The 23,498-nt window shown below is 48.6% G+C and overlaps 1 protein-coding gene across 1 annotated transcript in view; it reads left to right on the plus strand.

Annotated features, from left to right (window-relative positions):
• The window catches only part of Stab2 (stabilin 2), a 181,219-nt gene that overhangs the window by 143,421 nt on the left and 14,300 nt on the right, over positions 1-23,498 (plus strand). The window contains exons 47-63 of the mRNA XM_052165556.1: positions 1,120-1,203; positions 2,293-2,439; positions 3,089-3,229; positions 3,963-4,022; positions 4,997-5,173; positions 7,087-7,176; positions 8,381-8,527; positions 9,278-9,334; positions 10,700-10,829; positions 12,626-12,775; positions 14,175-14,279; positions 15,942-16,049; positions 17,420-17,613; positions 19,099-19,240; positions 19,755-19,888; positions 22,311-22,476; positions 22,590-22,696. Coding sequence (XP_052021516.1) covers positions 1,120-1,203; positions 2,293-2,439; positions 3,089-3,229; positions 3,963-4,022; positions 4,997-5,173; positions 7,087-7,176; positions 8,381-8,527; positions 9,278-9,334; positions 10,700-10,829; positions 12,626-12,775; positions 14,175-14,279; positions 15,942-16,049; positions 17,420-17,613; positions 19,099-19,240; positions 19,755-19,888; positions 22,311-22,476; positions 22,590-22,696 — 2,139 coding nt within the window. The remainder of the gene's footprint in view (positions 1-1,119; positions 1,204-2,292; positions 2,440-3,088; positions 3,230-3,962; positions 4,023-4,996; positions 5,174-7,086; positions 7,177-8,380; positions 8,528-9,277; positions 9,335-10,699; positions 10,830-12,625; positions 12,776-14,174; positions 14,280-15,941; positions 16,050-17,419; positions 17,614-19,098; positions 19,241-19,754; positions 19,889-22,310; positions 22,477-22,589; positions 22,697-23,498) is intronic.

Genomic DNA, 23,498 nt, shown 5'->3' on the forward strand with positions numbered 1-23,498 from the left:
AAATACAATAGGAAATATTAAGGAGCATGTTGTACTATGACTCTTACAGTGAGTGGGGCTTGATCTGTGTGAGTCACTGAGGGCTAGGTGTTATGAAATATAATATGATGGGTTACCCAACCGGCCCATGACAAGGGGTGCCTAAGAAATCACTCTGTGCTACAGGCCTGGTTAGAGGGGTTCATTTGGGAGAAGGGAAGAGTGAGGACCTGGAGAAGGGGTAGAGGCAGGCAGACAGCCGGAAGCAGAGCCAGGAGGGCAGAGAAAGTGGGGACAGAGGACAGAAATGGGGAGGGGGAGATGGGCCAGGAACTTGTGGGAACAGAGAGAGATCTGGGGTGGCGGGCAGTCCTTTTATATGCTGCATGGTGGACAGGAAGCAGAGAACAGGCTAGGCATACCGGAAGAAGCAGAACAAGATACACCGCAGGGAAGCTCTCTTCTTCAGCCCATCCCCCTCTCCGCCTTTCACTTCCAGCATGTCACCAATCCCTGGAGGAAGTAATGTGCCCGTTAGGTCAGACCTCGGCGACCCCATGAGAAAGGCCCCTCAGGCACAGTCAGGTGTGTGCTTCTCAATCTCCTGCGTGCTTCTTAACCCAACTAAATTGACAGTCAAGATTCAGGCTCACCGTGGGATGGCCGGCTAGGAGAAAGCATGCCGACCTCCTGGGAATCCTCCACGTAAATCCCAGATGCAGTGAATAATGAGACATGAGAGGCTAGAAGCAAACACCATATCAGCACTGCAATCATAGGAGACGGGAGACAGCTAGACGGCTAAGTGAGTCATCTCAGTTGTCATGGTCATATGATTATCACAGGGTATAGCCAGTCATGTCGAAAGGAGAGGTAGGAGTCATCTTTGATGGGGATTTTGGAAGAGCTGTTATCATGTTGGTAGTCTGATTTCAAAATCATTAAACTAATAGCTGCATGTTAATTTTATAATTAGAAAAATACATAATTTTGATGGCATAGAGTCTGGGTTTACTTTGAGTCTGACACAAAAACACTGACTCTGGCCTCTCTTTGAGCCTGGGCCTGTGTCTGGGAGAGAGGAGGCCATTAGGCTTGTCTATGAAAGAGTGACATCTGGCCCCACGTCCCTTCCTGCAGGAGCATGCTGTCCGAGAGCTTTCTGGACCTGGCCCCTTCACCGTGTTTGCGCCTTCATCTGACTCCTTCAATCGGGAGCCCAGGGTGAGCAGGAGGTGGGGACTGCAGACAGGCTTAGGGAAAGGAGGCCTTAGAAGCCACCATGGTGATGTCTATGAGATTTCAAAGAGATTTAGGCTCAGCTAGAGGTGCCCAGTAATAGAAGGGGCTGCTCGTCTATGTGAAGGCCTCTGCCAGGGAAAGGATTTGGGTTTGGGGTACCACTGGCCAGAGACGTCCTACAGGCAGCCTAAATGGAGGTGGAAACTGGAGAAGTCTCAAGTGATCGAGTGATCGAATGATCAACACTCTCTATAGATGTGCCAAGCAGATGCTGAATTGAAGGAACTTAAATAGGTTCTTGACTTCTAGGACTTATCAGCGTCTTTATGTTCTATTGATTACAATGTGTCCCTGTGTCACATTGCCTGTAAATATATTGATGACTATATATTGATAACTACACCTATATTGATATCTACACTAGGAATTGGGCCTGCCCTACATGTATTTGGCTTATTCTCAGTCAGATTTGTAGCAGAGTGTTAACCTTATTTTACAGTGGCAAACACTGAGGAAAGTAACTTTGCCCAAGTCCCATTGCTGGAAGGTGTTTGAGGAGGAACTTGTTCTTAACCGCTCTGCACACTGCCCCTTTCTCTGAGTTTATATTCTGCATACCAGCAGATCAAAGACACAAGAATAATGTTTGAAATCATTTGACCTTTGGTTATTTTAACTTAAAGCCTCAAAGGAGTTGTTTCCTGGTCTTTTTATTACAGTCACTTCATAATTGCATTCTTTGTATCTTGGATCCAAGTAGAAATATATCACAGTATCTTTCGGTGCTCTCTAGGAGAGGCCCTCCCATGCTCTCTCCCAGCATGTCTCCCAAGAAAATTCTTTTCTGCAGAGCGTTGGAGGACACTGGCACCCTTCCAGCGGTGCTGTGACAAGCTGGCCTAGAGGCCAGGCCCCTGAGGCTCCTCCCACCCACATTTTCATTGCCTTTCCTGACCAGACTCTCCCTGTCATCCCAACACAAACCAAGCCTGGCACTGGTTCCTCAGAGTTGTGGGAAAGAGGAGAGCAGAAAGAGTTCCTGCCTCTGGCCAACCTCCCGGCCTCTTCCAGGTTAAAGACTGGGATGAACAGGGCCTCATGTCCCAGGTTCTTCGGTATCACGTGGTGGCCTGCCAGCAGCTGCTGCTGGAAAACCTAAAAGTGATCACAAGTGCCACAACCCTCCAGGGAGAGCCAGTGTCCATCTCTGTCTCTCAGGTAAGAGCTGCCACCTCAGGAGGGAGCTGTCCTCGTCTCCCAGATGTCTGGCTTCCCTTCCCCAGAGGGACAGCTGCAGTGATAGCAGCTAACCACCCAGGGATTTCTTCTGTGTGTAGGGCAGTGCTAAGGATTTTACATGCACTGATTCAGTCTGTCCTGCAGCCCCAAGATGTGACTACCACTACTGCCCACAATTTCCAAATATGGAAGCTAAGCTCAAAGAAGTTAAATAACTTGTCCAAAGTCACGTAGCAAAAGGCAGTTGAGTTGAAATTCAGATTGAGAGGTAAGGCAGCCACAGACCTCACAGATGGAGTGGAGGGACGGGTGATGTCATGGATACACTGAGGAGAGGCCAGCTGTGAGCTGTTGATTCTGTGGGCTTTCAGAACTGTGTTGAAATAAGCAGCCAGCCAGGTCGGCTGATTTTATGCTATTTGCTGCTAAGCTCGCGAGTGAAGTCCGTGTTTTCATCTATATTTCCCTTTGGATCATAATAAACAATGCGCTTGTCACATGGGCCTTCAGGCTCCACCTTTAGAGGGCCCCGCTTGCCCTGCACATCAAGGAAGCGTTAGTTCTGCAGGGAAGGGCTCTAGTTTCCCTGTCTGTACTCACGTCTTCTGCTGGCTTCACTTGTCTTCAGGATACCGTCGTCATAAACAATGAGGCGAAGGTCCTGTCCAGTGACATCGTCGGGACAAATGGAGTTATCCACATCATAGACAAGTTGTTGTCTCCCAAAAACTTGCTCATCACACCCAGAGATGCCTCCCGCAGGGTTCTGGTAGGTGCCCCACCGCCACTCTCCAGGACGCGATGTCCGTGTCGTCCTTCATCTGACGTCTGGTTAGTGGCATGACTTTGAAGCACTGTGATCCTGTTGCTTCAAGCCTAGGATACATAAGCAGGCTTTAACTCGTCACATAGATTCTAGCCGAGGAGCAGTGACGTGTGTCACAGTCCCAACTACTCGGCAAGTTCAAGTGCGGATCATTTTAGCCCAGGAGTTTCATGCCAGCCTTGCCAATATAGTAAAAATGCTATCTCCTAACAAAAAACATTTATAAATGAATAATTTTATAAGTTTTCCTTTAGTGTCCACAAGGGACAGTTCTCTTACATAGACTGGGAGAAGGAAGGAGGCAGGGAGACGGAAGGGAAGGTATCATGAAAACTAACTCAGGAGTAAAACTGCTTACCGCGCAGAAAGAGAAGCTTTAACTATTTGTCCACACATTTATTTCTTCTCTTCATACTGGGGATTAAACCCAGGGCCTTGTACATGGGAAGCAAGTGCCTTCCTCCTGAACTATAAAATCATCTTTTTTTGTTTTCTGTTTTGAGACAGGGTCTTGCTAATTTGCTTAGCCTGATCTTCACTCTGCAGCCCAGATAGGCCTCTAACTGTTCATTCTCCTGCCTCAGACTCCCAAGTGACTTGGATTACAAGCCTCAATGTCAGATGGTTGTCCACACTTAAAGGATGAAAGGTTTAATGTCCTTTCTTATCTTTACAGCAAAACCTTACTACAGTGGCAGCAAACCACGGATATACCAAATTCAGCAAGTTGATACAGGTAACACACTAAGGGGGTGTAAGGGGGTCGGGGACTTGGCAACAGCCCATCTGAAACTCTGCTCTGTTGGGTTTGCTTGTGTTTCTATCTACGAGAGGCATACCCCACACTGACCAGTCCCCAAAGAGCTCTAAGAACCTCGGTTCCCCACAAAGCACACTCTACAATCAGTCCTCAACTGCATAAGGATCTAAGCCTCAGAGTCTCTCGGGAGCTGGCTAGAAATGGGGGTTCCGACATATTTGAACGGAGAATTCTGAAGACTCACGAGGCAAAAGGAAAGAACCAGCTAGTAGAAGCTGTCCTCTGACCTCCACAGACAGCCTTCAGGAAATATAAATAAATAAATGTACTTTTTAAATGAGACTATCTAAGGATGTTACGAATGAGAAATCTTTGTCTACCACGCCATCCCCAAAACTCTGTAGTCACCCTGTACCCATTCAACAGGGTCTAGTTGGACAGTTTTAGAGTAAACTGGCAAATCTTTGAGTGAAGGTCATAAAATCTACCTCACAGGGGAAAAAAATCAATACATGTGATGTTACCATACCATGCAAGACTCAAAATGACTTCTATTCATCTTGACATTTCTTTGGGATATATTTTATCTAGAAACTTTATAAGTAAGCATACATATCTCAATATATTAGAGGGTTGTTTTTTAATGAAACGTGAGAAAAAATAAAAGCTAGTCATGAGATGTTAAAATATTTGAACAGAAGTAGTATCAAAAATAAGATATTTATTGACATTTGCTTTCCTGACAGAAGCCTAGAATTTGACTTTCTGGCTTGCCTTCTAAGGAAATGGGGTTCAGAATGGTTGGGGTACAGTGCTCTATCTTCTGGCTGTGTGCTCTGGAACCTTCAAAACCTGACACACCACTGAACAGGTCACAGAGAGACGGGCTCACGCCTCAGGGAGGGGCCTTACCGCACACAGCAGCCAGAGGGTGGTACCCTGTGTTTCAGGACTCGGGCTTACTGAGCGTCATCACTGACCCCATGCACACCCCGGTCACTCTCTTCTGGCCTACGGACAAAGCCCTCCAAGCCTTGCCCTCCGAGCAGCAGGACTTCCTGTTCAATCAAGACAACAAAGACAAGCTGAAGGCTTACCTGAAGTTCCATGTGATCAGAGACACCATGGTGAGCTTTGAAATGTCCCACAGAAAGATACAGTCTGGCACCGAGGTCCCACACCCTGCAGTTCACTGTGTGTCCCTGTCTTAGTTAGGATTGTATTGCTGTGAAAAGACACCAGGATCATGGAAACTCTTAGAAAACACTGAATTGGGGTTGCCTTACAGCTTTAGAGGTTCAGTCCCTTATCATCATGGCGAGAAGCCTGGCAACGTGCAGGTGCTGGAGGAGGAGCTGAGAGTCGTACATCTTGATCTGCAGGCAGCAGAAGGAGACTGTGTCCCACACTGGGCAGAGATTGAGCATAGGAGACCTCAGATCCCACCCACCAAGAGAAACACTTCCTCTAACAAGACCACACCTCCTAAAAGTGCCGCTTCCTATGGGCTAAACTTTCAAACACATGAGTCTGTGAGGGTCATGCCTATTCAGACCACCACAGTCCCATGCACCCATGGGAAGAAGGGAAGCGTCCCGCTCTCTGCCCTGTTGTGCCCTCTCTTGATGGTCGTGCTTGTCTGCTTAGTGCAGTATACCAGGTCTGGTTCTGCTGTCTGGACCAACACCCCATACCCGAGAGTGCCCACTCCCTCCTGCCCCGTGTACTGCCTCAGCACGTTACCGTTTCACATGGCAGAATGGCAGCTGACAAAGGTCCCCCAAACATGACCAGGTGGACTTTACTGCCCCTGGTTCTAACATCCCTAAGCAAATAACTGATCCTCCATAATGCAGTCAGCTGTTGACCCCAGGAACTAGTCAGCTGGCCTGGAGGAGCCAGATCACATGGGGCAGTGGCGGTCCTCGGTGAGGACGTCTGTCACTCTGAGACAAAGATGCCAGTCAGTGCCCTGACTTCAGTTCACTAGTGTCCAGAGAATCTCCACAGCCTCGGAACCGCATTCCCTCACTGCGGTTGAGGCTGAGCCGCTGCCGTCAAGGTAGCAAGGACATTCTGGGTTCTGGAGAAGTCTGTTCCCTGGGACTCCCCTGGCTGCTCGTGGTTTCAGGCAGCCCCTGGCATTCCTTAGCTTGAAGGTGCAGCCATGTAGTCTGCCTTCATCTCCTCACAGCCTGTGTCTCACTGTATTAAGAGCCCACCCTACTCCAGGCGTATCCCATCTTGTCCAAATGGTAACTGTATTACAGAGACCTTGCTCCCAAATAAGGTCATGTTCCAAGGTCATTGGGGTCAAGGTTTTATATAGATTTGGTTTTTTGTTTTGTTTTGTTTTCTTCGAACAGGGTCTCACTATGTAGCCCTGGCTAGCTTGGATCTCACGGAGTAGACAAGACTAGGCTAGCCTTGAACTCAGAGGTCTGCCTGCCTCTGCCTCCTGAGTGCTGGGATTAAAAGTGTGTGCCACCATGACTGGCTCTATAACTTTTTTTTTTAAAGATTTATTTATTATTATATGTAAGTACACTGTAGCTGTCTTCAGACACTCCAGAAGAGGGCATCAGATAACTTTACGGATGGTTGTAAGCCACCATGTGGTTGCTGGGATTTGAACTCAGGACCTTCATAAGAGCAGTCAGTGCTCTTAACCGCTGAGCCATCTCACCAGCCCCGGCTCTATAACTTTTAAAGGAGCACATTTCAGGCCACAAAGATGCCCTGAGCCATCCCCAGCTAACTCCACTCACCGTCTCACTGTCCTCATATACCTAGATGGCCCAGGGATGTTCGGGACACCCAAGCACAGATGTGCAGCCCTCACAGGCCATCCCTCCAGAAGAACCTCTGCCTGGGAAGTCAGCCTGCCTCACCTTTGCTTACTCACTGTTGCTTTAGCTCGAGTTATTCAGACTCATAGGAAATCTTGTGTTGTAGGAAATCATTTGAGCTTGGTTTGCTGGCACAGGTCCTCTGGCCCTTCAGCCCCAGCGCACATATTAACAGCTTCCTCTGTCCTCAGGCTTTGGCTTCAGACCTCCCAAGGTCTGCTTCCTGGCAGACCCTGCAGGGTCCAGAGCTGAGTGTGAGGTGTGGAACTGGCAGTGACGTCGTAAGTGTCATGGGGTAAGGGGATCACATGACATAAAAGGGGAGGATAATCACATAACATGAAAGGGAAGGGGGATCAGGTGACATGAAAGGGAGATGATCACATGACATAAAAGGGGAAGGTAATCACATGACATGAAAGGGGAAGATGATCACAACATGGAAGGGTGATCACATGACATGAAAGAGAAGGATGATCACATAACATGAAAGGGAAGGGTGATCACATGACATGAAAAGGGAGGGTGATCACATGACATGAAAGGGGAGGATGATCACATGACATGAAAGGGAAGGGGAGTCAGGTGACATGAAAGGGAGATGATCACATGACATAAAAGGGGAAGGTAATCACATGACATGAAAGGGGAAGATGATCACATGTCATGAAAGGGGAGGTTGATCACAACATGGAAGGGTGATCACATGACATGAAAGAGAAGGATGATCACATAACATGAAAGGGAAGGGTGATCACATGACATGAAAAGGGAGGGTGATCACATGACATGAAAGGGGAGGATGATCACATAACATGGAAGAGAATGTTGATCACATGACATGAAAGGGGAGGGTGATCACATGACATGAAAGGGGAGGATGATCACAACATGGAAGGGTGATCACATGATATGAAAGAGAAGGATGATCACATAACATGAAAGGGAAGGGTGATCACATGACATGAAAGCTGTTCTCCAATGTGTGTCATGGGGTGAGGGTGAGCACATGACATGAAAGGGGAGGATGATTACATAACATGAAAGGGAAGGGTGATCACATGACATGAAAGCTGTTCTCCGATGTATGTCATGGGGTGAGGGTGATCACATGACATGAAAGGGGAAGATGATCACATGACATAAAGGGGGAGGGTGATCATATGACATGTAAGCTGTTCTCCATTGTGAGTGTCATGGGTAACAGTGATCACATGACAGGAAAGGTGAGGGTAACCCCGTGACATGAAGGCTCCTCACTAACCATTCCCATTCTGAGAGGCATTCAGGTGTCTTGAGATGTGCTTGGGACGTTTTTGTTTTACGTTATCAGCGAGCTCTTTTTCTGTCACCACCTTCAGGAGGGGCTAAGAAGCATCTGATCCACCTGGACTCCCAGGCTCGTGCTGCCCACGTTATACATTGTAAGAGGAAGACAAGTTTGGAAGAGATTATTGATTCTCTCTCTCTCTCTCTCTCTCTCAGGGTGAGCTCTTTCTAAATGGACAAATGTGCAAGATCACACAGCGGGGACTCTTGTTTGACGTGGGTGTGGCCTATGGCATCGACTGCTTGCTAATGGATCCTACCCTAGGTGGCCGATGTGACACTTTCACTACCTTCAATATTCTGGTCAGTCCTAAAATTACAGAATAGCGAAAGAACCTTGTATCAGAGACCAGCCCTGGTGACCCAGCATAGGCCTCAAGGCAGGGCAAAGAGGAGGCCAGGCCCCAAGAAACCTGAGGGCCAATAGACAGCACTCTTCAAATTCAGAATCAGCAAGCATCTGCTAGGCCAGTTTCAGGCCTTGAATAGTCTTGGTTAGCCACCACATACCCATGATTCCTTCATCACTAAGGAAGCAGTGCTTGGATACCAAATGTTAGCCTTCTATTGTGCCATTCATTTTCAAATCCATCCTTCCACTTATTCATTCAACAAACATCATTTTAAATTCCTACCAGGTTATATCATGTATAAATGACATACTTGGCAATTAACAAAAAATGGTTCTGTGTGTGTGTGTGTGTGTGCACATTTGTTTGTGCAAGTGCATATGGAATCCAGAGGTTAACCTGAAGTACCATTCCTCAGAAGCCATTTTTTTTTGAGACTGGAACCTAGGGCTCACTGATCCAGCTGGTCTGGCTGAGAAGTCAGCAAGGCCCTGCAGGGACTACAGGCACCACCATGCCCACCACGCCGGGCTTTTCATGGGATTTCTGGGAATCAAACTCTGGTCCTCCTGCTTGTGCATTAAGTACTTCACTGGCTGAGCTATGCCCCCAGTCAGTCCCAGATCACGTTCCTGATTAGCCAGGAACGTTTCCTTGTGATTGCTAATATTATTGATAATAAGTCTCTCATATTGCACCCTAGGGGGAATGTGGGAGCTGTATCACCACTCCCAGATGCCCACTAAAGAGCAAACCAAAGGTAAGTATGAGTTCTGTGACTTGGAGGGCCAGGGTGTATTCCCAGACAAGAACAGACTCAGTTGGGGTGGTATGGCCACAACGTGTGTTTCATTCTCAGACCTCAGTCTTCTGGTTCATGTGGAGGGGCCCGTGTGTCTCGTGTGGGGAGACGAGTGCTCGCAACCCAGGCAGCTGGCTAGTGTACTGCCCAACTTCTAGGAACTATCTCGGAAATTCATGGAATTACATACCTAGAAGAGAATAGAAAATTATTATAGTCATAAAAATGGTGCATATTGTCACCTGTTGTATGTTGGGATATATATACATATATATACACATATATATAATCACACAAGCACACATATGTATATGTATGTATATGTACATTAAGAGGAGTAAATGAATTTGAGAGAAAGAAGGCAGTCAGGCCAAGGCCACACAGCTGGTAAGAAGCAAAGCTACACTACAAAGCCATGTACTATCATAGCTAAGGCCATCAGCCTTGGAGCTCATGGGTGTGGGGACAGATCCCAGTGGTCTTTGGCAAGTTTCATGCCTTCCCAATGTTGCCTCTGTAGGGGAAATGAATGAACAATTATCTGTAGTCATCAGGAAAACACACAATTTTGGATATAGAGGTATATCTAAGTGTCTGGCACAGAATCAGTGCTAATCAAGTATTATTTGCATCACTTATTCTATAGTCAAGAACTGGGCTGTGACTCAGTGGTAAACCCTACAATCGGACTGCATGAGACCATGAATTTAGTGCTCAGCAAACACACACACACAATAGTTAAGTGTCCACAAAAAACAAATCTTCATGATTGTGTAGTACAGAACTTGATGAATGAGCATAAAGACCTGGGGTTGGATCCCCAGCATGTGTATAAAAACAAAACAAAACAAAAACAAAAACAAAAAAAGCAGAACCTGGAGCCTGTAATCCCAACATTGGAAATGGAGGCAGTAGGGTCCTGTACAGCCAGTGAAAAGGTGAACTACAAATTCAGAGAGAGAGACAGCCTCAAAACATAAAATGAAGAGCAGTTGAGGAGGACACCCACAACTGCCTTATACACACACACACACACACACACACACAGAGTCACAAGAATCTCACCCCTTCCTTCCTGAGAATGCACGTGATGGGAATTTGCCTCTCTCCACACCATCTCCAAGGAACCATTCCATTTGTAAACAGCTCCAAGGGTGAGTTCAGGGCTCCTGTTCTGCGCATTCACTTGTGGCCTGCCTCCCTTGAAAATCCCACTTTTGACCTGGGTAGTACCAAGACCCTCCACTAGGGAGGCGCTAGAGCCCCAGCAGCCCAGCCCAGGGGAGGAAAGGGGCAACTGCTGGTCTCCTTCTCTCCTTCCAGGGCATGAGGAAGAAGTGTATCTACAAACCACTACCTTTCGGGAGGGATATGGAAGGCTGCCAGAACCTGTGCACCCTGGTTGTCAGTGTCCCCATGTGCTGCAAGGGTTACTTCCTGCCAGACTGTCAGGGTAAGGCTACTCCTTCTTACCATTCTAAAGGGGTGTGGGCAGGTTGTGCTTTTTAAAGTACCCAAGTTCTAAAGAGGTAGGGAAACTTTACCCTCATGGTTCCCAGGCCTGAGCCCAGCTCACTGAATAGTTGTGTGTTTGTCTCTTCCCATTCTGAGTTTTACTGAGATCCTACTTGTGCATCCACTTTCATATTTAAAATTAGACCACAGCTTGGCCAGAAGCACAGGCCTGTAACCCAGCAAGTTAGAGGCCAGAGCACCAACAGCCCGGGGCCTGCCTGAGCCACAGAGCAAGGGCATGCAAGAACAGCCTGAGTCACTCAGATGCTGTTTCAAAATAAAAAGGCTTGGGATACAATTCCTAGGAGCATGTGGCCACCTGAACTTAATTTCCAGTGCTGCAGAAATATAAATAAATAAATAAATCCAATAAATTTAGAACACAGACATTTCTCCCTGGAAATGTGCTTTAAAATACATGTCGTATTACCTGTTGTTGGTTCTGTACCATGTCTGTCCTGTTGGGAGGCATGTCTGTATAAGTGCTTTGGCATGATTCTGTCTTTGAACAGTGATGTGCTGACACAGTTTTGTGCACCGTGATTCCCTTTAAACCCATAGTTACAGGGGTATAGCATCATCCTCTCTTCTTTGGCTTCTTGTCAAAGGGAGTTTGATCTCAGTTTGGAAACCTTGACACCAGCAGCAATGCTTAACAGAGGCCTCCAAAGTGTGCCCCATCTGCTGGACTTTGCTCTAGGTAGGCTCATAGGCAAAGACACATCATTGAATACTCACATGGACCTGCACATAGTTTCAGTATCAACTGTGCTGCCAGCCCCTTAATAGGTGAGAAATAGAAGCTCAGGAAAAGCTAAGAATGAACCCCTGTGCCGTGTGTTCCACTCGTGGTCCTCGTGCTTCCTCATACCGCGAACTTTAACACAGTTCCCTGTGTTAGGCTGACCCCCCCCACCATAATATTATTTTCACTGCTACTTCACAGCTGTAATTTTGCTACTGTTATGAATCGTAATATAAATACCTGATTTGCAGGATATCTGATGTGACCCCTGTAACACCCGATCCCCAACCCCCCAAGAGGTCAAGAGCCCACAGATTGAGAATCATTGATCCATAGGCGTGAGCTGGGCTGAAGGCAGTAGTCACCCAGCTCCCAGCCTCCACCTCTGAGACGTGGAGCACTCCTGAAAGACCAGTAGAAGCCTTGACATTTCCTTGTCCTGCAGATTTTTAAGATGCCCTCAGAGGTCCGGAGCTGCAGCTCAGTTGGAATGCATAGGTCCTGGGTTTGATTCCCAACACAGCACTGGAGGTGTTAGGGCACATACCTGTAACCCCAGCACTCAGGAAGTGGAGGCAGGAGAATCAAATGTTCAAGTTAAACCTTGGCTGCATAGTGAGTTCAAGGCCAGCCTAGGATACGTAAGATCTTGTCAAATAAGTAAAATTTTTAAACTATACTCTCAGAATATGCCACCTGGTCCTTGCAGTAATGGGATGGCTTAGGTCAAGCTGGCAACGTGTCATTATTGTCATGGCCACCATCACTTAGAGCCACAAAGAACTGAAGCATACAGCCCATGGCCTTGTCAAGGTAGAATCAGATCAGACCCTTGATACTTGGGTCCCAAATGCCAGTGCCTCACCCTGTGTGTGCACTGACCCCCAGGAGCGCTGGGAGGCTGTGAGGATGAACACTGTGTTATAGCAATGCTTGAGTGGCCCTGGTCTTGGAGACCCTGTGGTCACTGCTGTTTCCTTTCCTTCCAGCCTGCCCTGGAGGACCAGACACGCCCTGTAATAACCACGGCATGTGTTATGATCTGTACAGACCCCTGGGACAGTGTGAATGCCACATCGGTTTCAACGGGACAGCCTGCGAGCTCTGCTGGTCTGGGAGATTTGGGCCTGACTGTCAGCGTATGTGGCCTCTTGCCTTCCTTACTCTGTTTGCCCCTGCGTGTTCCCTGTCCTCATCCCTGCCACCTACTTGACCTGGGAATAGTGGCTTTCAATTTCTCCTGCCCACCTGCTCCTGTGCCTCCTCCCTCCTTGGATACGGTCCCTTGAAAGAGCCTCGCTTCTATAGTTGAAACTCGCAGCCCCCAAAGCCACCCAGGACCTTGTGGCTGAGCCACACCCATTCACTGAGTCCTGCACACACGGTGACTACAGGCATTCATCAAGGACCTACCATGTGCCAGGCACTTACTGCTTTCTGTTCAGTCCTTAGCACGACCTGGGAGGGAGGAACTGATGTTGATGGAGAAACTAAGGCGGGGAGAGATCAAGTGATGGCCTGCCTCCTTGGAGCTGTCCTAAGGTTCAGCGGTACAGATGTTAGAGGGACGCAGGGACAGTCTAGGCCCTATCAAAGAGGGCAGAGAAACAGGAAGTTATAAAAGCTGTGTAGGTGTGTAAACAGATGACAGATCCGAACAAAAGACTCTCTCGCAGAGAATCTAAGCTTGTAAGAATATCAGGAGCCAGCAGACAGAACCTGCAGCGGTGCTGACGATGTCTTCAGGCAGCACACCGGGCCACTGGGCACACAGAACTGTGATGCAGAACTCAAGTCTGCATTTCAGTTGGTTAGCATTGCAATGGCCTGTGTCACAGAGACAACAGTCCTCGTGTGCAAACCAGAGTGGCTTTCCTGGAGGAAGGCAAATGCAGAGGCCTAGTGGGCCCAACCCTGACCTTGAAAAACAGCGAGAGTTGGTGAGGAAGGGGAGCAGGGAAGGAAATGGAGCCTGAAGGTCCCCGGGAGCCAGGGCACGGAGGGAGTTCTAGACCCAGGGAAACTGATCACTAAGTGTGACAGGCACAGCAGCCAGCCAAGGGTTCGGAGCAGAGGACTGTCGTGAACAGATGACAAGGGATGGCTGAGATGGCCCTGTGGAGTTCACACCGTAGGAGTGCAAGTGCTGAGCCAGGGATAGCAGGGAGGTGGTGGGGGGGGGGGTGCTGGTGACGGAAGCTGGGACCAGCACAGCCATGTTAAGTGCTGGCAACAGAATTGGTGCGTGGTTTTGAATTTTCTTTATAAATAGATTCCCCCAATGAAGTCATCAACCCATCTTTTCTGTGACGTGCCCCATGGCACTCTGCTTCTGTGAAGTAGCTTTGGGACATATATTATCACATGCTCAGCCCTATAAAAACACAGCCTTACCTATGGTGAGCTTCTGGTGCTCCAGCCTGTGCATACGTGGTCTTGGGAATCCCGAGGAAAAGCAGTAAGGACTGTGGTAGAAGCCTGGTGGCCCTCACCCTACAGTGCCTGACTCATTACTGGGCTCTCTGGTTTCTCTTACAGCCTGCGGCTGCTCCGAGCATGGACAGTGTGACGAGGGGATCACGGGCTCTGGGCAATGCCTCTGTGAAGCAGGGTGGACAGGCCGCTTCTGTGATGCTCCCACAGGTCTGTTGGGGAATGGCCAGCCACTGGAAGTCCTTAGCTAGAGGGGACGCTTTAGAGGGAGAGCAAGTAAGCTGGAATCTGAGCGATAGCCAAGAAAATGACAGTGAGGTATTCCCACTTCCACATGTAAACTGCAGGTGTTCACACCTCTACCTGTAAACTATGTAAACTATAGGTGTTCCCACTTCTACCTGTAAACAGTGTGGGTGTTCCCACCTCCACCTGTAAACTGTAGGTGTTTCTACCTCCACCTGTAAGCAGTGTGGGTGTTCCCACCTCCACCTGTAGACTATAGGTATTCCCACCTCCACCTGTAGACTATAGGTATTCCCACCTCCACCTGTAGACTGTAGGTATTCCCACCTGCACATGTAGACTATAGGTATTCCCACCTCCACCTGTAGACTGTAGGTGTTCCTACCTCCACCTGTAAGCAGTGTGGGTGTTCCCACCTCCACCTGTAAGCAATGTAGGTGTTCCCACCTCCACCTGTAAACTGTAGGTATTTCCACTCTACCTGTAAACTGTAAGTATTCCCACTTCTGTCCATAGACTATGGGTGCTCCCACCTCTACCTATAGACTCTGGGTGTTCCCACCTCCACCTGTAGACTCTGGGTGTTCCCACCTCCACCTGTAGACTCTGGGTGTTCCCACCTCCACCTGTAGACTCTGGGTATTCCCACCTCCATCTGTAGACTCTGGGTATTCCCACTTCGACCTGTAAACAGTGATTTGAACTGTGCCCTAGAGTTTTGGAGGTTGGTGGGTCAGAAGAAAACTTGGTGAAAAGATTTTACTCAAATCTAAAAACCATGCAGTGCGAATGCCTCATTATGTGGAACTCAGACCGAAGTGCATGATGACAGAAATCAGGTGGTGTTGGGCAACTCAGTCTCTGGAGTCCTGAGATCAGGATGTGGTCCCTGATTCTGCTACTTACTACCCTCACCTTGCTCCTCTGTAGATAGGAGTACACACTGCAGCACACTCCGCAAGGGAAGGGTCCATGTTTGTATCTGCCGAATCAAGCGCAGTTGCTTCCATTACTGTTGTGGTTGTCATTACCATCATAATCTTGATCCATGCGTTTCTGAGACCCAACTCTCTATGTTCTGTGATGCAAAGGTCAAATGACTCTGCCTATTCAGTGGCCTTTCCTCCTTCCTGGAGTCCAGAGCATCACTGGGTTCTTGCGTGTGCTGCAGCAGCTGACAGAATGATTGAGTTTACTTCCATCCCTGCCTAGCCACACAACAGCTTCAGATTGCCTGTGCTAACCACTGCCCCATCTGATCTCCAAAGTGCCAGACTTCTCCCCAGCTCAGCAGCACCCTTGAAAGACAGTGAAATTTGTCTTCAGTTTAACCTTCTCTACCTGGTAACCCATGTTCTTAGGGCAAAAGAGTCTGTTGGACAGGTTCATACCTGCTTGCAATTTTGGAGGGATAAAGTTTTAAATGGTTGCCGCTAAGGCAACCTATGCCTTATAATCCGAACTGCTTTGCAGACATATCTCAGCCTCTGCAAGGTGGGAGCATCCTTAGCAGTCACCCCCTCTCTCTGCCATTTCTGAAACACCTGTAGAGCTCTGAGAACCGAGTGGACGAGGCTGACTCTACGCAGTGGGGCGCAGGGTAAAGGGAGGCCTCTTTCTTCTCAGTTGTGATTCCAGTGTGCATACCTGCTTGTTCCGAGCACGCCACCTGTATGGAGAACAACACGTGTGTGTGTAACTTGAATTACGAAGGTGATGGAATCACGTGCACAGGTGAGTCCTCTTTGTTTACTTGGGAAACAGGAGCAGGCTGCACCCTGACCCTTCCACGTCTGCCCGGGCCTCTGTGACAATGCCCATCCCCTCGAGGACTCTTTTCATCAATGGTTTTGCTCACAGTTGCCCTGCCTACCTCTCAGGCCACAGTTTAAATTTTTTTAATTGCTTTGCAAAACAAGATATGCTTGTATTTCATAGTATTTTCCTAACTCAACAAGTAGTCAGTCTTGCTTAGAAAATTCAGAAGCTGACTACAGCATTAAGATGACAAAGTGAAGACTTCAGACTGCATATCCCCTGGCCCCGTTGCCCTGTCTGTCAGTGAGAGAGAACCCAGAGCCTTTCAAATGCTCGGCAAGCACTCTGCCCAGAGTGACAGCCCGCATACGTGCTGCCAGTCCACAGTGACTTAGGCACTGGCCTGGCACACAAAGTCTCAAGTTTAAAGGTGCACAAATGAAGAAAACGTTTATTCTGTCTTGTATATGAGTTTGAAGGGATAAGCGCTTTGGAGCTAGCACACCTAGGCTGTAGGATGGAGGAGAGAAGGAGGGAGACCTCCATCCCTTTAAGAACACAACCTAAATGGCAAAAATCTGAGCTGCCGTCCTGTTATCTGTCACTCATCATATGTCATACCTCGCAGCAAGAGAGCTGGGAAGGCCACCATCTCCTTAGACAAGCCATAACACGGCCCACCTACAACTCTGTTTACAACAGAAGAAGGGGCGTGGTGAGCATTCTCAGCCATGTGTATTTTCCAAAGTTTTCTATGAGCAAGATTCATAGATAATAGCTATTGTCATGCCTACCCTTTTGTAGCCCAGACCCACCTGTGTAGGGATGCTGCACCCGCAGTGGGATAAGATGGCGCCCTCTCAAACCATCCATCAAGACAATCTCTCACAGGCATGGCCACAAGTCAGTCAGATCTGGATCTAAGCAGTGTCTCAACTGAGACTCACTCAAATGATTCTGGGCTGTGTCAGCTTAACCAGGACATGGACATGGGCACACACACACACACACACAGACACACACACACACACACACACACACACACACGACACACGGGAGGGGAGAGAGACAGAGAGAGGGAGAGTCCTAACAGCAAAGCCCCCAATTCATTCTAAAAATGACCAAAGCTATCCTATGAGTATATGATCAGCGTGTCTGTCCTATGAGTATAGGATCAGTCTGTCAGGGTGTCATAAGGACAGGAGTCATATACAAGCTAGCAGAGAGCAAACAGATCACGGGGACCAAAGACAAGGACATGCGGTCACTGTCACCCATCCGCTGTAAGAGGCTGGCGGACAGCCCCAGACAGTGGCACATGAACCCCTCCGCTCTTTCCCCTGCAGTCGTGGATTTCTGCAAACAGAACAATGGGGGCTGCGCAAAGGTCGCCAAGTGCTCCCAGAAGGGCACGCAAGTCTCCTGCAGCTGCCAGAAGGGCTACAAGGGCGACGGCTACAGCTGCACAGAGATCGACCCCTGTGCAGATGGTGTCAACGGTGGATGTCATGAGCATGCCACCTGCAGGATGACTGGCCCAGTGAGTGCCGCTTCCCTGGGGACATTTAGGACAGCAGCCCTTTGTGCCCAGTTCAGCCTGGTGTCCCCTGCGACCCGGCATCCGTTTCCCCTCTGACCTCTGCTGCACCGTCTTCCCACCTTGGTGTGTTTCTAGTAAGTCAGTGTATCCTCAGCAGAAAGGGTACCAGTGAGATTAGTGAAACTGCTTAGTTAATAGGACTGTATCAGCATCACTTCTAGGCTTAGTTAATAGGACTGCATCAGCATCACTTCTCGGCTTAGTTAATAGGACTGTATCAGCATTTCTTCTCGGCTCCCACTCTAGCTGGATGAGGCCCTCATAATAAGAGAGGCTGATAGTCTACAAAGCAGTGCTTCTCAACCTTCCCAGCACTGCAGCTATTTAATACAGCTTAGTACAGAGTTGTGGTGACCCCAACCATAAAGCTATTTTCATTGCACCTTCATAACTGCAGGTTTACTGCTGTTATGAATCATAATATAAATATCTGTGTTTTCTGTGGGTCTTAGGTGACCCCTGTGAAAGGGGTGTTTGACCCTGCAAGGGGTCGTGACCCACAGGTTGAGAGCCACTCTTAAAAAGGTTTCTCTCTCTCTCTCTCTCTCTCTCTCTCTCTCTCTCTCTCTCTCTCTCTCTCTCTCTCTCCTTTCCTACTTCCCCTATAAGTCTATCACGATAGATATAAAGTTCATTAAGACAAAAGAAGTCAGTAACAAATGGCAGAAACAGTTTTCAGGAATTGAGTCAGTGCCCTCATTTCTTTGTTGGGAAGAGAGCTGGTGGGACACAGTGCCCCGCACCAGTTACAGACAGATTTACAGCCAGGCAGCCGTTGAGGCTTAGCTCTGAACACATACAGTATGTGGCGGGGGTTCGAGGCTTAGCTCTGAACACATACAGTATGTGGCTGGGGTTCGAGACTTAGCTCTGAACACATACAGTATGTGACTGGGGTTCGAGGCTTAGCTCTGAACACATACAGTATGTGGCGGGGGTTCGACCACTTGGTGTCTTTGAGCCTCAAGTTTCCCCACATGAAGCAAGCCTAATAACAGAGACACCATAGTGTTTGTAACATTCAATGAGGACACTCTCCGATTGGACCAGTGGTCACAAAGCAACAACTGAGGACTGTAGCGGGTGCCAGAGACAGAGTCCTCACATTCAAGTCACAGGCGGAGAGAAGGCAGCGCTTAGTACAAAACTCAGCAGACAACCCCGGCACCAACTGAGAAAGGCCACGAGCAGAGATCAGGCCCAGGGGTTGGAATGGGGGTCAAGAGTTGCTTCCTGCAGGTTGATTTAGGGGAGGGGTTCTCTGAGAAAGCAATTCCTGTGCTAAGAATGGCAGCCTATCACCACAAGCCTGTGTCCTTTATCCTGCTCCGTGGGGCCTTTCTGAACTGCTCCTGTCCCAGGCGCCCATCCTCGGGTGCTTGGGGTCATGGGGGACATATCATGGTCTCCTGCCCCCTCCCCCAGGGCAAGAATAAGTGTGAATGTAAAAGTCACTATGTCGGGGATGGACGGGACTGTGAGCCGGAACAGCTGCCCCTTGACCGCTGCCTACAGGACAACGGACAGTGCCACCCGGATGCCAGCTGTGCAGACCTTCACTTCCAGGGTTAGTGTGACTGTGATGCTGGCCCAAAGCACCTATCTCCTCAGTCTTGTGTGTGCAGGGGAGAGGGGAGAGGGACGGCGATGGCATGGAGAAGAAAGATAAAACAAAATGAAACAAACTAAAGAACCCACATATTATCCAGGCTCAGTGAGGCAGGAGAATCTCACAATTGACCTCAAAGGCTGGAACTAGCAGGCTCAATGGACCTTCTTAGTTTGTCTTTCCAGAATTGCTTAACAACCCCACAACCATTGGCTAGAATTGAGTCTGGAACGCAGCTTAGTGTGGTTAATAACAAGAGGCTGTCACTCGCAGCGGTGATTTCTTAACAGCCCTCTGCTCCTCTCCTCACACAGGGACTGGCATATGCCACAGGCACTTCTGAGGATGATTGGGAAAGTAGCTTCCTGGGGTGCCCTGGGCTACAGTTGGCCTCTACCTTAGAAGTCCTTCTAAGTCTTTTGCTTAAATCCCTTCTGGTCAAGCAAGCTGACTTCATCTTCTCCTCTTCTAGACTCTACTGTCGGGGTGTTCCATCTACGCTCCCCACTGGGCCAGTACAAACTGACATTTGACAAAGCCAAAGAGGCCTGCGCCAACGAAGCTGCATCCATAGCCACCTACAACCAGCTCTCCTATGCCCAGAAGGTGGGTTCCCACCTAGGCAGATACCCCAGGCAGACAGGGAGGGTGTGCAGGCAGCCGCCTCTACAGCTGGAGGAAACTCCCGTGACTGGCTTCTTAGAACCAAGCACAAGAAACTCCTGAAGCAATGATAAGAGTTCATCCTATCCAAAGAGACATCTTCCATGTGCCCAAAACTGTGTAGGGTGTCCTGTTGGCATCCCTACCACATCCCTGGAGATAGATGTCACTTCTTCAGTTTTTACACACAAGGAAACGGGCTCGGAAAGGTTAAATGAAATATCCATCGTCACCCGGAGGCAGAGTGAAGTGGAGATATCACGGGGGAATGCTGGTAAGGCCAACAGCCTGGGCAGGGCCTCTCTGAAGTCACAAAACAGTCAGCGCTCTAGAGCATTGGTAAAAGAAGTCCTGGGGTCAGCAGACTGCCAGCCCAGCATGGAGAACCGGTTCTCTAGTCAGACTGCTCTCAAAGCCTCTGGAACCAGAAGCCCCGCCCACTTTACACCAAGAAGCTGCAGACTGGTCCTTCCCAAAAACAACTTACAAGAATCTGACTGGGGGGGCGGGGGGCATTGCATCACGATCACAGTGACTAGAGCACTGAAACCTGTGTGTGTCCCGGTGTGCATGTACAGGCTAATGGTGGGGTGGCGTGCTGGGGGAGCTCAACACTGTCACTGAGAGATTTGGGACACACTGGCTGTGTCTGCAGCTTCTGGGTGCTTGATCCATGACTTTGTGCAACCTACTTTGTCTTGCCTCAGTCATCTTTTTTTTAATAACTTTTTGATAATTTTAGACATAAGTCCCATATTTACATCATTTCTACCCTTCCTCCTTGCCACCAACTCTTCCCGTGTCCCCAAAGCTCTTTCTCAAATTCATGACCTCTTCTTTAATTATTGTTTTGCACACATGCTCATGCATGCACTCACACATGCACATGCACACACATACACGTACATGTGCACATATGTACACACACACCCTGCTGAGTCCATTTAGTGTTGCTCATACGAGTATTATATGAGCTAACCACGTGGGTTTGGGAAACTCCCCAGGGAGCTTATCCCTGAAGAAAACTTGTTCTTACTCTCTCAGCAGCCATTAACTGCCTGTAGCTCTTCATGTAGGGATGGGGTCTTGTGAGATGTCTCTCATTCATGTTGTCATGTCAAACGGTGTTATCGTGCAGGTCTGGTTCAGGCCACCATATTGCTGTGAGGTCATGGATGCAGGTTCCCTAGCACATACAGAGTCACTTTTCTCTCAGCTCTTAGAGTCTTTCTGCCCCTCTCCCACTAAGCCTTAGGTATATGAGTTGGGTTGTAGTTGTATCAGCTGATACTGGGCACCTCACAGTCACATGTTTGCAGTTTTTGATCAGTTATTGATCTCTGTAATAGTCTCCATCTGCTGTAAAAAGAATGAGAATGCTTAATGAGGGATGAGAGCTATACTTACCTATATATGTACAGTGATAAGTATTTAGAATACAGTTAGAAACTATAGTAGTGTAAGACAGCGGCTATAGTGGGTTCTCCTCGAGTGTCCAGGGCCCCAGCAGCCACAAGTAGGCTCGGTTTACAGCACCTGTCAGTGAATTTCCCCCTGCTGAGCAGGCCCCAAGTCCAATTACACAGCTCTTGGCTTCCTCCAAGGTACAAGCAGCATGACTGCACCGTTGGCTAGCTGTGGTTCACAAGCTTTTCATCCGGGTAGGACGGCTGACTGCCTTCCTCCCTTGGCAGCTTGCACAGCACTGTCCCACGCCGTAATAGCTAGTTCTCAGGAAGGCAGTCTCCGAGCCAGTTCCAGTGTGATTCTTCCAAGTCTTACATCCAAAGAAGTGTCTTCAACAATAGGCTCTTTCCCTTGGGTTCTGGGAGACAAGCAAGAGCAATCACAGGAGCCTGTGTTGTTTTGGGGGTGGGGGTGTCTCCTGGACCCCACTGAGCAATGGTGGGATCCCATCCCATACCTGGCACAAGTTTTGTAGATGGTTGTAGTTCCTGGGGCAAACATTATCACCCTGTACCTCAGTCATGTTTATTATCTAATAGGGATTTTAAAATTGTAGCCACACAGGGGTGAAGGTGATGGTGATAAATTAGAATTCTGTCATCAATCAGAGTTTTGCTTTATTCATAAGCAGAAGCATTTGCCCCCAGGGTAAACGGCTGGTGGTAAATTCCTTCTCAAAAAAAGAAGTAAGCATGAACGGCCTGGGCACCAAGAGCAAGAAGGTACCACAGCCGTTCATCCAATGGCTTGACGGATAGAAATGTAGTAACCTACTGTCTCCCAGGTCCTAGTGTAGGCCCCACAGAGTGTGCAGTCTGGGTAGGGATCAGAATGAACCAAATGACTCCACAGCAAAGGAGACGTTATAAATAATGCAGCCATCCCCCTGTCTCTGCAGGCCAAGTATCACCTCTGCTCAGCTGGCTGGCTGGAGAGTGGGCGGGTGGCCTACCCCACGACCTACGCCTCTCAGAAATGTGGTGCAAATGTTGTTGGGATCGTAGACTATGGGACCAGGAGCAACAAGAGTGAAATGTGGGATGTCTTCTGTTACCGGATGAAAGGTCACTGCCTCATCCACGGCAGGCTCTCTGCCTGGACAGCAGATCCCCAAGGGGTGAGCACGGTGGCTCAAACCTCACCTTACTGGGCATGGCCCCTGTGCCTTTCCTTCCAGATGTGAACTGCACCTGCAAGGCAGGCTATGTGGGAGATGGCTTCTCGTGCAGTGGGAACCTGCTGCAAGTTCTCACGTCCTTCCCCTCACTCACGAACTTCCTGACGGTACGTACCTGTCTGCCTCGGTTCTCATCTATGAAATGGAGGTTCTGGGGCAGCAGCCTCCTGGGTGGTTGTGGTCTTCAAATGCTTTGGTATCTTGACACTGTAAGCATGTGGGAACTTCTGGAATCCTCAGTGCAATGCAAGTACTGCCTGTGTTTGCATCAATATGGTTTAAGAAACTGATCAAACAAAAAAAAATAGCATGGCTTCTTCTTATGTCACAAACACATCATATCAGAAGCAAATGGACACACTTTTGTCCTTCCACAGAATCAGAATCTATTAACAGTAAATTCACAAGCTGTGTTCGTTTTATTGGCTGTAATTTACCATGTGGTTAGCTATTTATGGTCTTGATAATATGACTCCTATCAACCACAGGTTCTTTTATTCCACCATCAATACTAACTCTTGGGCCATTATACTGCACACAATAATACACACACATACACGTGACAGATTGGCCACAAAAGAGTTAAAGGGGCCACAAAACTCAAAGAGGCCTTCTGGAAGGCAGAGGACTGACTCAGTGCCCAGTCACCCCAAGTCGTTAGCTATTAACAGAACCTGACAACAGCCTGGAGGCTCAGGGCTGGTGAGGCTCAGGGTTGGGCAAGCCTGGCTGCACTGCAGCTGAATGGGCCTCAGTAAGCAACAGGGACCTCGCTGAGGTGAAGACCTGGAAAATTTTCCACCCATCAATCATAGGATGCATACACCATACCTAATGGCTGGATGGCGGATCAGTGAGGACCAGTGTTAGATGTCTCTCCTTTCATGGGTAAGGAGGTTGCATCTACAT

This window comes from Apodemus sylvaticus, chromosome 20, assembly GCF_947179515.1.
Source record: "Apodemus sylvaticus chromosome 20, mApoSyl1.1, whole genome shotgun sequence".
Taxonomy (NCBI): Eukaryota; Metazoa; Chordata; class Mammalia; order Rodentia; family Muridae; genus Apodemus; species Apodemus sylvaticus.